Source organism: Gossypium hirsutum, chromosome D04, assembly GCF_007990345.1.
Source record: "Gossypium hirsutum isolate 1008001.06 chromosome D04, Gossypium_hirsutum_v2.1, whole genome shotgun sequence".
Classification (NCBI taxonomy): Eukaryota; Viridiplantae; Streptophyta; class Magnoliopsida; order Malvales; family Malvaceae; genus Gossypium; species Gossypium hirsutum.
In genome coordinates, this window is record NC_053440.1 from 43,589,911 (window position 1) to 43,607,496 (window position 17,586).

Consider the following 17,586-nt stretch of genomic DNA (forward strand, 5'->3'; position numbering starts at 1 on the left):
GATCAGATTTGTTTTGTGCTACTTACATTGAAACTTCCAATAAAAAGAAAAAAGGGTACAGTTGTACTACTGTCACCTTCTTCCTGGTTGTGGAAGATTCCTTAACTTCTGCACCACATTTTTCAAGTTCAAAGTATATATATAAACATGGAAACACTCAAGTGTCCTAAGAAAAATATGGGGTTGCAGCTATATTGTTATCTATTCAGTCCTTTGGCATTGTAGGGATTTAATCAGATTGTTCTAAGCTAAACCTTAAGCTTATTAGTTGAATGTGTCAGTGTCTCAGAAGTTCATTGGCTATGGATACAGGACACATTCAAAAGAGAAACAAAAAAAGGAATGATAATAAATATCATTGAGAAGATAAGAAGACAAATGGCTATAGTTCACCTTTTGAGAAGGGCATGAGGTAAATGATGATATAGTAATATACATATAAATACATATATATATAATAACACTCAAGTAATAATGTAAGGCTATACCGTATGTGAGCCACATAAAAAATTTTTGATGCAGAATTGGAAGGGATAAATTGAAAAAGATTGTTTTTTCAGCCATTTTATTTGTTTGGAACCATTCAAGATACTAGTATACAAGGGAGAAAAAGTGTGGGGGGAAAAATGGAAAAGACCTGACAAATCCTTGTGATTTTATTTGTTTTAACTTGGCTCCATCCTTACTTTAAAGGATGCTCCTTGGTCCTCTCTTTCCTCACCAAGCTCACCATTCCAATAAGCTAAACATCTTCAACAGAAAAAATTAAAAAACATGGCCACAAGCCAAGCTACATTCAACCATGATGCAGATGAAGAGTACATAGATATGGAGGTAAGTTCACCCTCCAGGTTCTTGTGTTACTCTATAAACTCTCCCCCACAAAGCAGAGAGTTTGAGTTCCAAATGTGTTCAGTTGACTGCAATGGAGACATTACCTCAACAACTTCACCTGCAGATGAGCTTTTCTACAAGGGAAAGCTCCTTCCTCTTCATCTTCCTCCTCGGTTGCAAATGGTTCAGAAGCTACTGCAAAGCTCCAACAGCTCTTCATCGGAAAGCAAGACTGAAGCACCCTTTGAAGAAAATGGTCAACTTCATTTCATAGGCTCTACAATTGCTTCATTAAATGGAAGTAGTCTATTGGAATCCTGTAGGGTGAGTAGTGAACTAAACCCCGATGACTATTTCTTTGAATGGTCAACTGAAATGAATGGCTTCACAGGCAATAATTCGAACAAGTCTTGGTCTAAAAAGCTTAAACAGATGAAGCAATCCTCTATAACCCAAAAGCTCAAGGCATCCAGGGAGTATCTTAAGTCATTGTTCAGTAAATCTGCTTGTTCAGATGAATCTTGTGCCAAAGCAGATGTTTCAAAGACCAAAGAATGTGCAAACAAGTACATGAAAATGGGAAAGAAGAACCCATTTGGAAAGGTTGATAAAGGTAGATACAAAATATTCATGAAGACTATTGATAGGGAGTTGGGTGAGGACGTTACAGATATCCATAGGAGGTCATTTTCAGGGGTAATTCAAAAGCATTCTGCAATAAAGACTTCATCTTCATCATCAACATCTTCATCTGGTTCTTCTTCTTCTTCAACATCTTTTTCTTTAAGTTCAAGTGGATTCTGCGATTTACAGTTGCTGAAAAGGAGCAACAGTGCCAATTCAGAGATTGAGAATTCAATTGAAGGGGCAATTGCTCATTGTAAGCAGTCTCAGAAACTTGGGGTCTGTTCACTTTCTGCTTCAAAGATTTCTGTTTGTGGGGACCAAGAAAGACCAGAACTTTGCAGCATTTGAATGTCAAAAAATACTTTACAAAGACTGGAAATCCACCATAACAAGAAGAAAAAAATAAACCGAAGTTGATTAAGATGGGTACCCAGTTCCTGCTACATTCTTCAAAGTGAGTGCCATTTGATATTTTAGATACTTTGCATGATTTTTCCAGCACTGTTAGACAAGACCCTTTTTTAATTTTTTGGTTTTTAATGTTGCTGTAATACGTTTCCATGGAATAATATGTTGAAAATCCATCATCATCAATAATAAAGCAAAAAATGGTTAGGATTCTTCCATGGAAGCTTATCTTTCAAAATCAAATGGTCTAACCCCACCAACCAAATTGCATGTTGTACTTGCTCAAGTTATTGCATGATTGGAATTGCTTGAATCCAGTATCTGTTTGCTTGGTTTTTGCTTCTATATATATATATTTATATATAAAAGAATTTCTTTTCTCCTTGGACTGGGACAAGACATTCTCTTTTACAACGAATCTTTTACAAGACATTCTCCAGTATCTTTTCACATTTGACAATGATCCTTACCACTTAACGATGTTTTTAATGTGTTGTTGCTAAGTTTAAATGTTGAATAAAACATCCACAAAACCCCCTTCTAAGTGCAGAAAAAAAATCAACCTAAATTGGAAGCGAGTGACTGTCTGACATGATTAAATTACATTTTTAATATATATATGTGTATTTAGAGGATTCATGGAATCTGGTATCATCGTCCCATCACTAAATATTCATCAATATCACAACAATAACAATTTCCTTAAAAGCTAATTGTATTATATATGATTTGTTTTTCTTTTTACATGAAGCTTTTCCCTGATTCTGTATTTTACTATTTCAGCCTTTTAACTTTTCAGACTTTACTATGCCTTTCAGACCGCCATCTTTTCATCTTATCTTTTCCTTTTAGTAAAAGAGAAATTTCTTTCACAAGCCTCTATACTACTTTTACCTCTCAACTCAAAAAGTTAAAATCATTCATTGACAATGTGGCATTTTTATTCTAGTCAAAAAATCCCTTTGAAACCCCAAATGGAAAACTATACCCTTTAAAAACATGTAACATATGATTAAAAAAAAATTCACTTCGTTCCTTCGAAATATCAAATCATAGACGGATAGCTTACCTGCATTCCATGGCCTCCATTGGTTCATCCTTTTACTTCATTAAACAAAGAAGACTATACATCTGATTATTCATGAACTAATTACCTAAGCAATCAAGAAAAAAAAAGCAATTGCATGTCCTAATAGGCCTCTAGAGATGTAGATTTCAGTTTACCAAAAAAACAAAAGGATGCAGCTGGGACCATGTTACCAAGTGAAAAGCATGTGAATAAATGTCAGGATAGATTCAAGGCATCGATATTATTTCCTGAACACAATTGTAAAACAACTCGTCATCAACTTACACTTTGTTATGAGGGAGAAACAATGCAACTTCAGCTACAGTAATCTAACTCTTCCCTCAACTCATTTCAAATCACACATTGATATTATCATTATGTCAAAGGCTCAAACTTAAATATGTATGAAGTAAACTATAGTTATATGACTCAGCTTTATTACTTGGAAAATCCGAAGACAATAACTGTATAATAAAGCGTCGTACTGTCCTGATTATCGACAAGAAAAGAAGGAAAGAACAATAATAACAAGAAAAGGTTCATTGAATTTAGCATTGATTGAGGACAAAAGGAAGTTCACCCAAAAATACAAGCATAACACAGCAAAATATATGTTGACAACCTATGAAACTCTTGGACTTTGTACCAATGCTGATAGCTTTAGAATCTAAATGTTAGAGACATGAAATGATGTTCTAGAAAGCAAATGTCTTAGTAGCAGATAGGGTCTATCACCATCATTTGTCAGATTCGTGCCCCTCACTTGAATGAAGACATGGTAGTATTCAACATTACCAGGGTATACAAGTTTACAGCTTTCATCTTTAATGATTGGCCCTCGGAACTAACTGCACCAACCTAGAAATTACAAGTTATATGAAGAAGCACTGAAGGAAGAAAAAATACCATCTAAGGAATGCTATCTGTTTTTACAACATGGTATCATAGATTCTTTAATTAGCAGTTTTCAGATTGCATTTCTAGTTACTCCCTTTTCTTTTTTGTAAAACTTTCTGCTTCTTTCTTTAAAAGAAAAACAAAGAGAAGACTATAATAGCACGTTCCAACCAAATGACAGCAATTAAATGCCGTATATGTTATCTAGACTTCATTTTTACGAAAATATTTTTCTGAGATATATTTGGACATGCGTATATGATAAGATCATCTAAATACATGGAAAGAACCTGTCACACCAAAGTGATAATAGTATTGGTTGGTCATCATAACGTTAGCGGGGTGAAAATTGAAGTATTAGACAAGGAAGACCTAAACATATAAAGGTGGCAGTGTAGACTAGCAATAAGGCAGAGCTGGAAGGCATAAATAATTTTATTTGCAATGAATCTGGTCAAATTTAAAAAGGCATAGCCTATCTATGTCAAGCATTGCATGATATCAATCAAGAAGGAAAGTATGTGGGAGAATTATTGCAATTCTCACTGGTACTCTTCATTTGTTGTCTTGTAAGAAGAGGAAAAGGAACTGTATGACACTGAGAATCTTGTGCATGTGACATGGGAAAAGCACAGTAAAAGTGATATAGTTAGATTTTTCAATTACTTATTTACTTTCAAGGGAAAAAAAGGGAAAAAGAAAGAAATTTGAATGTAAAAATGTTGACAGATAATCTAGGCAATCAAGCCAAATCATTGACTAATTTCTTGATCCATTGAACTACAAAAAATAAATGTACGTCTACAGATTCGCAGCTGTTCTTGCAATATGTTTAAGCTCAACCTTGCAATTTGCTAACGTTCTACTACAGTTGGTCAAATCTGTAAGCATGAGATAAAATGTTTCTAGTGCATTAAAAGCTCAAACCGCATAGAGTTTCTTGTGCTCATTGTTTAGAATCTCTGTGTCAGACGTATATGGTGTGGGTAATGACCGAGATCCGCTAGTCATTGAAGACCTACGGATGCTCCGAATTTTGGAAGCCTCAATACGGTTCACAATCACCCAATAACACAATGTCCCCAATGTCGATACCATGATAACAGTCCCTATACCGGTAATAAGATTAGCTAACCACCTCTCGTCTTTTCCAACTACAACATATGAAAGGGCAAGAAAAGCAACTGAAATCAGCACACAAGCCAACCACATGAGCTTATTAATAACTGCCATCATCTGCTTCTTTGCCTTTCTCTGTATAACTACAACAGACGTTTGTACTACTACAACAGCCAATGATATGAAGAGGGCTATGGAGTCAAAGACAACAAAAATCATAAATGGTAGTTTTGCAGCGATTCTCGCTTGTCCTGGAGAGACCCCTGGTGAAATATCGCTAGGACTGTCAACATATTGACCTGGGACATTGAAAATGGCAGCGAATGCAACAGAGGCAATGAGAATAGCCACCACTGTGCTGGAGTTGATAGCATTGTTGAGACTTTCAACATGCATGTTGTTGAGCCGCTTAGCTATACCTTGCACGCGTTTTCCTGTTCTACGTGTATGCTCCAGCTGGTAATGAACTCCATTCTTTATATCACTTACAGTTTGTTTTAGTTCTCGTGCTGAATTTGCAGGATGTGGCTTGATGGATTTGGCAGATTGGACTCCATGCTCTTTTAAAATACATGCAATATCAGATAATTTATTCTTCTCTGCAGCGTCAAGAGCTGTTTCCCGAGACTTGTTGATGACTAGTTTGTTAAGTCCACTGTCATTTAGCAGCTTTTCAACTATCTGAAAGATTGAATAGAGATTAGACAAGCTCACAGACTTAGCCAACCCTAAGGAGATGGATTAAAATTTCTATTAGCAACTTTGATTAATTATTCCTAATAACTGAGAGTGAATTTTTTTTGTAAAGAAATACTTGGAACCTATTATATCAGTGACTAAAATTGGAGTTTATTCTAAAGCTGAAAGCAAAAACTTATACTACTTTGCATACACTGTGAGTAAAGATGATTCGTAATATCTGACAGAACATGCAAAGCCATTATAAATTCATCCTCAAATAAGTTAAGTTGGCAATGAAAAAAATTTTAAAGTACATAACAGATACTAAAAGTTCAATCCCAACTACCTGAAGACGACCCTTTTGAGATCCTATATGCAAAGCAGTGTTGCCCTTGGCATCAACCATATTTATCAAAGAAGGATCTGACTTTAGTAGGACATCCACCACTTCAACATTATGTCCTTTAACAGCCATATGCAAAGCTGTCTGGCCCTTCTTATCAATCCTTGTTGCAATTCCAGGTTCTTTAGACAATAGGGACTTTACTATCTCTAGATGTCCATTCCTAGCTGCTGAATGTAAGGCAGTTTTTCCATTGTTCCTTGCTATTGCAGCCACATTGCTGCCTTTTTCCAACAGAAACTTCACCACTTCAGTGTGGCCTTGTGATGCAGCAGTTTGCAATGCTGTGGTGTTATAAGAATCAAAAGTCATTGAAAGCTCAAGATTGGCCTCCATGAGAATCTTCAATACCTCTGAGACAGCAAACAAAAGAGACTTAGAAAAAAGAAATTTATCCCCAAGGATAATCTGTTAAACAAAAAAAGAAATCTATGAGGAATTTAAGGTAGTTTGGCTAAAAATTTTGGGATAAAAGAAAGACAACTTCAAACAAATCAAAAGGCTTCAACAAAGCTACATAGTTCACTAGTTCACAACCAATCTTGCAAGTCCTTAAACCCTAAAAGCAAATATTTCTAGCCAAAGGAATTTCAGGGTTGAACTTTCATAATCATTCTTAATTTCATATCCAACATGATCATGGAGTGAAAGCAAACTAAGAAACTCACCCAAGTCCCCTTGCTTAGCAGCAATATGAAAAGCATCATAGCCATTCCTTGCTTTAAGACCAGCCGAAACAATATCACAGTGCTTCACTATTTCCTTCACCAAATCAGCATGACCACACTCTGCAGCAACGTATAAGGCAGTCTCACCGGATTGATTCCGCTTCGACAACAAGTCCTTCAACTCTCCATCCTCAAGACCATTAATAATTTCCAAAACCAATTCAAAATCCCCTGCTCTAACAGCCGAGTGCAGCGGTGTAGCGTCCTTTTTACTTGTTAGTTGCTTTGTCATCTTCTTTTTCTGAAAGCTTAGCTATTTCCCCATAGTTTCTTTGCCTCCTTTAATGCAAACTTACAAAAGAACAAGATCCCCCTCCCTCCTTTTCTTTGATGGTTCTGATTTCTTTTGAATCCAAAAACTTCAATTATTTACCACACATACAGATCAAAACATGAAGAATCCCTGAAATCGATATAAAAAAAAAGATATGATTCAGAAAAACCAAAGAGATATGTATGCACATGGCAAACCTGATTTTCTCTAGATATCATATTCATAACATTTCTCTTGCAACCCAAATTCAGTACACATATTTTAATCTAAAAAAAAAATAAAACCCACTTGTCTCCTCACTCATGATTATAATATCCATAGTTCATATCTATTATTATTACCAGCAATCATAAAAATAAAAAAACAAACAAAAAAAAAGTGATAAACACTGTAAGTTTTGAAACTTTGCTTCACTTTTGAATCTTTATCTACATTCAATGAATCAAAGACAACAATAATGACTGGTAGTTAAATTTACCCCAACTACAAAGTCAAAGAATCCCAAGTAAAAAATAAATAAATAAATGGTTCTTAATTTTCCCTCTTTTACTTACCAATGGTTGATGGTTCCTTCCTGGCTTGTAAAAACCAAAGCTTCCCTCTTCTCTGTTATAGAAACAATTCATTAAGGGAAAAAAAAACCTTTGAGGGGTACAATTAAGAACAAAAAAAGATAGGGAGAAAATAGGGGAAAATAGAAGCAAAAAAGGACATAAGAGGGGTTAGGCATGGAGCATGGACGAAAGGGTAGTAGAAAAAGGTTATAAGCAAGTGGTTGAAAAAAGAAAACTTTGAAGCGTTGGCCTTGGATTTTCCCAAAGTTGGGTGGAGTCGACTTTCGAGTCCAACGTTGTACGTAATATGGAGTTGCCCAATCGTTTAATTCCACATAAGCAGTCAAATGGGCCACCTCTAATCATTTAACTAACGCGTGGCGGCCACTAATCACTTAACTAACGCGCCAGTTTTAGCATACCCATATTGATGTTTTAAACTTTCATTTATTCTTGGTTTAAATAAAATTATTTTTTTATATTTTAAATAAAAACATAAAAATTAAAAAAAATATTCTTTAAAAAATAAAAAAATTTATGAAAAAATAAAACTCTGTAAAAATAAAAATATTTTAAATATATAAACAAAAATGATAAAATTCAATGTTATCTATACTAGATCAAACTAATCATTCGAATCGGGACCAGTTGGGGTATCAGTATGATGAGAGGTAAAAAATCGGTTGACTTACGGACTGGTTGAACCAATTTTGAATTGGTTTGATCAACTGATTTCTGACAACCGGTCTGATTGATTCAAAGCAACTAAATTACTAAAAATCAAATAAAAATATTAAAAATTTATAAAAATTTGTTCACTTTCCAACTCAACTTATTTTTTAACCCATTTCAATCTGTCCTTACCAGTTCGCGGGTCTATCAATTATTTAAAATTTTTAAATTTTTTAGCCTTCAACATTTACATGTTTTGTCATTTTCGTCCATAGCCATTAAAAGAATTATTTTTTGAAATAAAAATAAAAATTAATTCTTCCTATTTAAACAAAAAACATAAAAATTTAAAAATTATAATTTTTAAAATATATAAAATTAAAAATAAAAATTCTTTAAAATTAAAAAAATAAAAAAATGATTTTTTTTAAAATTTTAAAATATAAAAAATTCCAAAACCCAAAGTTATCTAAATCGGATCGGGCCAATTGGATCAAGAACTAGCTAGGGTATCGATTCAATGAATAGACAAAATGGTACAAACTGGTTGAGCCAGGCCAAAACGGTACAGAGTAGTTGAATAAGGCTAAAAAACTAGTTGAATTAGCAATTGAATTGATTTTTATATTTTTTATTTGTAATAATTTATTTTCTTTGAACCGATTAGACCAATCGTTCTGGAAACTAATATAACACCCTTAAAATTGATATATTATAAAGCAATAATAAACTGAATAGTGTATAATTGATTTTCCGGTAAAATGAGAAAATTATATAAAGATGATAAAAGAGAAGATTGAGGAGTATTAAAGAAAATTGAATTGAGAAGTTTGTTGTGGGATACTAAATTAAAGTAAGGATTAAATTATAAAGGTGTCAAAATTTTTGAGGTTCAAATACAATTATTCAAAAATTGAAGGATTGAAATATAAATATGAGAAAATTTGAAAGACCAAAAGTGAAAAATAACCCAATTTCTTATGACATGAAATTGGTGTGTAGAGACTAAAATGAATAAGTGGAAAAATATGAAGGACTAAATCGTAATTTTATCAAAAATGAGTAGTGACTCAAGAGTGCAATTTTGAAGAAACATGAGAGGTAAAATGGTCATTACCCAAATTAGATAATTATATGATAAATAATTAAGGAAGAAAAGTGTAAAATTATGATTGGTTGAATATTTTATTATTGTTATAAGTTATTTTCATATTTTAATTAAAATATTAAAGATATATTTGCGTGGAAGTGTGAAGAAAATTCTCCACACTTTCCATGCACTCAACGTGACACCATTGTAAATAGGGGAGGAGTTCTCTTTTTCTTACAATTTGGTCCTTATCATGAAATCTCACTTTTTCATACAAATTCTTTGATAATTTCTATAGCCATCCAAAAGGAGAAGTGAAGTAGAGGTTCTAGAGAGTTATACCATCTTGAAAGCAAGAAATTGGAGTTGCAGATGAAGAAAGTTGAGGAGAAAGTGAAGAGATTAAAGAGGTAAGGTATGTACTTTAAGGGTTTTACTTTATTTAATTTTAGTCTAAGTGTAGAAAATGTTAAATAGTTGAATTAATTATGAATGTGCAAATATTATGAATGAATTTATATTAGTACATTGAAATAGTAGAAAAAGGACTAAGTTGTAAAGTAAACAAAATAAGATATGTGGAATAGAATGTTGAAAAGAGAATATAAATGAAGTGTGATGATATAGTGATTACATCAAAAGTGATGGTGTGATGAAATTTCCAAGTTAACTTGCATTTGTGAAAATGAAGACAAAATTGTAAAGTGTACAAAAGTTTATGATTTAAATAAAGTATTATGATAAAGACTTTAAATGATGTGTTAGGTGTTAGAGGATAAATTACAAAGTGATATTAAAGTGAAATTATATTAAATGATGAATTTTCATGATGCTAAGGACTAAATTGTAAAGTTGTGAAATTTATAATTGAAATAAGAGAAGTTATGATAAAACTATATATTAATTATATGTGAGTTTTAGGGATTAAATTGAATAATAATCAAAAGTATAATAAATATATGCAATTAGATGAAAGTGCAAAAGAACCATGTGAAAGGAAATGTTTCAACTAAAATAGTCTTTGGACAGCAACAGTGACTCGACTTTGAAAATTCACCAAAAATTGTAAAAATTGAGATAGAGGTTGAATCAAGTACAAAATTAAAGCTTAATGAGTCTAGCTTTTCATAGAAGAAATGACACAAGTAATGAAATTGTATATTGTGAGATATAATGATTTTTGTGAGGCAATGTCAGAATAATTTCTGGTTCTCCTATTCTGGCTTTGAAAAATCATTATAAATTGTAAAAAAAAAAAGGTAATGAAATTTATATGCCTAAAAACTTGATGAGTCTATTTTCAATTGAAACAAATGTAAATATAATATGATTCTTTTTCTTAAAGATAATTAATTTTTAGTGAAAATGGTCAAAGCTGCCTAATAGCAGAAAATGAGAAGATTTGAAAAAAATATATATTTGTTGGCTTATGTATAAATTATGAAATTTTTATGGTAAAACTTTCATCGAGTCTAGTTTTTTTTTTAAGTGGAACTTAATTTCGAATTCTGTAGGTCAAGATATAAATAATTTAGTAATTGTTATCCAAGACGACAATTTTGTTAAATGTGTAAAATGTTACATTTAAGCATACCATACTAAAGGTCAAATATTTTTATATAAGTACATGCACATATAGGATGTGGAATGGAGAGGAGGAGGTGGAAAATAATAGAAGAGTTATTACATTAGGAAATTGTTGCAAAGGACAGATTTATTAATACATAAAAGAAGCTCAAATGAATTATTGAAATACTAAGTGAGTGATTGCTATAAAATAAATTAAGAGAGTCCTAATTGATATATTGATTGGTAAAGGTTGTCAATAGTGATGATACATAGAAACAGTAAACTATTTTTTAAAGTGTGAATCCTCTAATGGACTTATTTATAAAACTTCAGTTATTGTGATAATTTTATGAACTTTGATATAAACAACATGTAAATGAGATTCTTTAAGACAATATCATATGTTTTAGAAATAGGTTAACGAGTAATGACTTTTGATAAAAAATTAATATATATTTGGTTAATTGTAATAATCATGAGAAGTTAGAGTGTAAGATGCAAATTGTCCTAAAATGATTTTTTTAAAAATTCAGAACATCAAACCATATTTTGGTATTGATACTAGGGACATAGTATCGATACTTTGACGAAGGTATCGATACTTCAAGTAGGGTATCAATACTTATGATTAAATGCTGAACATCGAAACTTAAACTGGTATCAATACTAGGTAGGGGTATCAATACCTAAGTCAAGGTACCAAAACCATACAATTGGTATCAATACTTGACTCCTCTTGAACTAGTTTTTTACTTTATAAAATATTTGAGACAAATTGTTATTTGTCCCTGAAGTTTAAAAAGTTTGCAAATAAGTTTTAAATGGTCTATAAGCTGTTGAAGGAGCTAACGAAAGCTCGATTAAAACTTGGAATGAAAACGAAAACCTTATATTTACTGTAGATTATTCTATTAACTTAACTAGAAAGAGTATTTGAACTATATTTCTCTAAAGTTACTTCGACAATAAATGTAACATTATGGTGCCTGGACTCAACGAACGGATCGGGTAGGGGGCTGTTACAACCAATTGGTTAGATTAGTTCAAAATTGATTCAATGGATTTTTTTAGCTCGGTTCAATCGGTCTGTACTGGTTTGCAGGTCAACCATTTTTTACCTGTCTCTAGACCGATACCTAACTAGTTCCCAATCTGACTAGTCGGTTCGATCCAGTTTAAATAACATTAAATTTTGGAATTTTTTATATTTTTAAAATCATTTTTATTTTTTGAATTGTAAATACTATTTTATTTTTTTCATTATTTTTTATTTTGTAAAAAAGTAATTTTTTGAGTTTTTATGTTTTTTTTATTTATATTATAAAAAAAATATTTTTTAACAGTTTTAAAAAATTTGAAGTACTTTCAAAGGGTAGAGACCAAATTGACAATGTAAATGTTAAGGGATAAAAAATTTATTTTACCTTTGATATTGTTAACTTTAATAGCAAAATTAGATGAAGGGACTAAGATTTTCAAATAAAAAAAGTATAAGGACTAAATTTTAAATTTTAAAAGAGTACATGAACCTTTGACATATTTAAACCTTTATTATTTTTAGGGATCATGTTATCAATTATTTAGAGGGAGTTGTTATACGTCTAGAAATTTCTGTCTAAAATTTGTTTGGAACTTATAAAATTATATGGATAGGGATGGCGCCAAATGTAGGAAGGGGCTTGGCCCCTCAAAATGGAAAATTATCATTTTAGCCACTTTATGTTTTTAAGATTATAATTTAATTTAATGATAAAATAAACTTTAGTCCCCCAAAGATGAAAATTTTAGTTTAATTTTTTTAAAATTCTAAAATAATAAGCATATACAAAGATAAAATTGTACTTTGACTTCTTTAAAATTTTATAATTTAATTTTCACCCGCAAAGATAAATTTTTGACTTCGTCCCTATACATGAATATCTTTGTTGATAGAATTTATAGTTTTTCCTTCATCTTTTCTTTCTCATTTGTAGTTACTGCTAACATATTTTTCATAACTAGCTTCTAATGTCATATGCAATTAATCATTACATGTGATTTTATGCATTTAATATTTAATTAATTTTTTAAATATTATGTTTTATTTGCAATAATTAGCCAAAAATAATATTTCTTATTTGAATTATTGGATATACTTAAAATACATTAATTTATATTTCAAATATCATAATAGAAAATTATTATACCCCTACCTCAATATGGACCCGATTGGACCCTCCATTGGGTCACCCAGGGCACATTGAGTGGCATAATTGGGTAGGGACTATCACTTTCTTATAGATACCCAAAGGAATCAATACTGTAGGGGATTCCTCTCAACTCTCGACCCTAATACACTAAACCCTCAACCAGTTCTGCATGAGTCCCTCTACCTTTGTAGCTTTTGGCTCTAGAATGGGTGAGTCGACCCTCCTTGCACCACTATCCTCACCTCTCTCATTGATACCATGTACCAACAAGAATTTTCAAATAATAATTAATTAAATTATTTTTAACATATTCAACATACAATGTATTTTTATTTTATGTAATCACTGCAAAGTAATATTCTTCAAAAAAATAACTAATAAACATAATCAACTCCAATATTAATTAAGTGATATTTAAGATGCTTATAATTCTATTCAAGTAGTAACTTTATTTTATATCAATGAAATTAACACAACTTTTTTTTCGTCAAAATTTTTTAAGTAATAATTGAAATTGAAATTATAATTATAATTAGCACAACTTTTTCCTATATTTTATGCTTAGAGATCTATTCAAGTAACAATTCTATTTTAAAATTAGCACAACTATTTTTTAACTAATAATTGTAAATTAAATTATAATTATTTTAAAATGTGTAATTATCACAACTTCTATTTTATTCACAATTTATAACTAATAATTTTAAATTAAATATTATAATTACTTTTAAATGTTAATCTAATAATATGATTGAAAATAAAGTGTATTTTCGTCAATTTAAAAGTTTTTCCAAACCCATACTTTTATATATGCTGAAAGCCTTTACTGTTCCATATTTTGTTCCAACGTGTTTTAGAACCTGCTGCCAACATTCAATGTCTCACTGGCTGTTTGAAGGTATTGTTGAATGAGATATTGCTCTAGTCAAAAGGTTGTATATTGACATCTTTGACTGTAACATCCTGAATTTTAGATTAATGAGAGTGCAAAATTATTTCAAAAATAAGAAAATAGCTTAGTGGTTAATTGATAAATGGAAAAGCATGGAATTAAATTAAGGTCTTAAGTTTGAATCTTTTCCCTTGCAAAATAATTAAATTTTACAAAATCCCTTATTTTTGTAATGTGTGTATCGTCCATGCCCTATTAGACCTAGGTATAAATAGTATTTTTACCAAATTTGATCAGCCTTTAATAATATTTTTTTTACCCGAGCCATCCCTCCATTCTCCTCACCTCTCCTCCTCTCTTTTCAATTTTCTTTCTTTTTCCCTTGTTGCCGTCGCCCAAACCGTTGCACCACTATTTCTTTTTCTTTTATTTTTCCACAAGATCTTGCACCATCTTCTCCTCAATCTTGCTGCCATTTTCCCCTTAATTTTCCATCCCCAAATCTAAAATTTTGGATCTCCAAGAACGATTCTCATTATTTTCAAGAAGAGCCATTGCTGCCCCTTTCACCTAGCTTGTGTAAGTTTTTGTTTTCTTTCAATTTCTTGATGAATCTTGTGAGTTAAAAACCCAAACTTCCAGACCTAGAATTTGAGTGATTTTTAAATTTTTATAAGGTATTTTTCCAGCCTTCCAAGTGTTCTAAAATGTGCTTTTAATCAGCCCCAATTTAGCTGCCTGGTGGTGGTGCACCCGTCTAAGGGCTCAAGAAATAGGGTTGTTGTTTCTTTATTTTCTTCCATTTATTCCCAAAAACGTCTTGGGTTCTTGAACCCTTCCTAATAAGCCTTTAATCATGTATAATTAGGAAAAAAATCAATCTTGATCAATCGGTGACTCAGATTTGACAATTCAGGAAGTATAAGTATGGTTGATTATGGACTAGAGTGTAGTTTCAGTTTAGATGTTTGGGTAATTTTTAATTGATCAAATTAAAGATTTTAGACATGTATTAGTTACTTATTTTTCAGTATTTAAATGTGTTAGGTTCCGACTTATACGCCTTGAATCAACAGTGAAGCCGAAAGACATTCGCACGTACGGTTCACATCTAATCAGTGTAAGAAACCTAACTAGTTCGGATCTAAAAATTAGTTATAATTGTAATGGTTGGATTGAACCCATAAGTGGGTGTTTGGGGGCTATTTAAGAGGCATATTGATTGAGTTTAATACTGATTTTTAATTTAGGTTAATTTTAAAGCTTATTAGAGAAACCGCAAGATTTACAAGTGTGTTGCGGAAAAGTGTAAAATAATGTGGATCCTAAGTCAAAAACTTGAATGTTAATAATGATTTTAATGATATAATTGATGATTTATCTTGTTGATCGGGCTTGGTTAAATGGATAAGTAATTAAAATTGCAAGTGGCCGAACCAGGTACATTTTGAACCCTAACTATTTGGCATGTTAGCAAAGTTGCTAGTTTGATTGAATGATTGCATTTATGTATGATTGGTTGTATGGATAGAATGATTCTGAATGAAAATAAAGCTTATGTATGATATATTCGTACGGGTAATTTTTTATGAAATGTTGAAAGATTGCTATACATGTACATAAAAAGTCTTGTAAGAATACATGAAATTGTGATTTGTTGAATGATATCACCTTAATGGTAAATCGAAAGTGGGATCCATGATCCTACTCACTGGAAGTATTTGATAATTCGAGAGCATGTTGAACATGCCAATAAATTATGAAAGTATTGAATTATGAGTATGTATGAGATTGTATGACATATTGCATATGCATTGGGGTGGGTTATTATTGTGGTGGACGGAGCAGTTCTGTGGAGATTCGACAGCATATTAAGTTTGTATTTATTCGTAGTGAGTGCACTACATTGGAGATTTGAGGAGATTTGGCAATGTTATCGCATTTATTCGTTATATGGAAGATTTTCTACAATTATATTCATTTGATGGCTTTACCACATCCAGCTTTGCTCATATTCACTGGAGTTTGGCAAACGAGTTTTAGAGAACTTGTGGTGTGTAGCAAATGGTTGGGGTAGGAAATTCAATTTTCATTATAATATGATCATGACTCATTACATTTTTATTGATGTTGTTTGATTGTGATTTATGGTTCTACATATGAATGCTTAAACGTATTCAAAATGCCTTGTTGTTTAGACTCACACTGAGTTAGTTAGCTCACCCCATTACGTCAAACTACTCAAGTAATGAACAAAATTAGGACCGGACTTGGCATGCGATTTGAACTGTGGTTTGGGATTGTTTATGTTTTGGGGATTTTTCATGCATGCATAGCTTCACACATGAGAATGATTTATTATTACATACTAAAATTAGATTAAGAATGTTTCTTGGCTTAATTAATAATTGATTTTTTAATCGGGTTTTCCGCTGTAATTAAAATAATCAAAGTTATTTTTCAAAAGCAACGATGTGTAAAGAGTTTTTCTGAAAACCATGACAGTGATATGAACCTGACTTAATAAAGATATGATTTTAATAATTAACGTTTTTTTCTCAAAATAATAAAGGTAACCGTAATTTTATTAAAAAAGATAGTGCATTTAAGGCTTTCAACCATCGATAGGGTAGAATTGTAGTTTAGGTGTCCTATGTGACTTTCATAATCCGACCATAACGACTAGGCTGGGTTTTGGAGGTTACATTTATTGGTATCAAAGCCTCGGTTCAAAACTTCGGATTAAATTTTTAATCTTTTCAAAATGAGTCTGCATGCATGCATAAATGAAAAAGGGCATTTTTGGGAAAAACAAACCAAAATATTTTGAAAAGTATTTTGAAGAAAATGACGAAGTCTAAAAGTCCGACGCCATGCCTATAGAAACAGTAATGAAACTTTAGTATGATAGTAGAGACTACTGCATAAAAATTTTAATAAAAGAATTTTTGATTGAGAGTGCGCTAAAAGATTTAACAAAGTATTAAAAATATTCTTACTTATTATAGATGCATAAAATACCGAAATGAAAACACTCATGGAATGATAACTCGTGGTAGGAGGGGCCATAAGGGAAACCTCTGAGGGCTCTGTATTAGCTGGTTGTGTCTCAAGAACAACACATAATAATGAACAGAATGAGACTATTAGTGAACCCACTACTGAGGGTGGGAATATGGATAATTGGGATAATTACGATTAGGATGATCCTTAACACAAGCTTTGTTAAGGGTTTTAAATTGGGTTGTTGGGGCTCCAATGGGTGGTGTTAGTCGTGGGATGATTGCTGAGAGGCTCCGCTCTATTGGGGCAAAATTATTCAGAGGTATTGCTGGAGCTACTCCTATAGTGGCTAAGTACTGAAAGAAGACCATTGAACATATTTTGGATGGTTTGGACTGCATTCCTAAGTAGAAACTTAAGGGTGTTGTATCCTTGTTGAGGGATGACGCTTATAGGTGGTTGCAATCAGTGGTTAGGGGCACGCTGCTAGAGCGTATTGATTGGGCTTACTTTCAAGAGGCCTTCCAGGGTAAGTTTGTGGGTCTTCATTATGTGGAGGCTCGACGATTGGAATTTA

General features: G+C 31.8%; 2 protein-coding genes across 2 annotated transcripts; one reads left to right on the forward strand and one right to left on the reverse strand.

Annotated features, from left to right (window-relative positions):
* Positions 1 to 527: 527 nt before the first annotated feature.
* Positions 528 to 2,182, forward strand: LOC107899270 (probable membrane-associated kinase regulator 3). The gene has a single exon (XM_016824938.2). The coding sequence runs from the start codon at positions 775 to 777 to the stop codon at positions 1,807 to 1,809; it is 1,035 nt and encodes a 344-aa protein (XP_016680427.2). The 5' UTR covers positions 528 to 774; the 3' UTR covers positions 1,810 to 2,182.
* A 2,408-nt stretch (positions 2,183 to 4,590) lies between these two features.
* LOC107899269 (ankyrin repeat-containing protein At5g02620) lies at positions 4,591 to 7,858 on the reverse strand. The gene is made up of 4 exons (XM_016824937.2): positions 7,595 to 7,858; positions 6,707 to 7,169; positions 5,982 to 6,391; positions 4,591 to 5,635 (listed from the first exon to the last, which is right to left on the reverse strand). The coding sequence occupies exons 2-4, from the start codon at positions 6,996 to 6,998 to the stop codon at positions 4,757 to 4,759; spliced, it is 1,581 nt and encodes a 526-aa protein (XP_016680426.2). The 5' UTR covers positions 6,999 to 7,169; positions 7,595 to 7,858; the 3' UTR covers positions 4,591 to 4,756.
* Between the last annotated feature and the right edge of the window lie 9,728 nt (positions 7,859 to 17,586).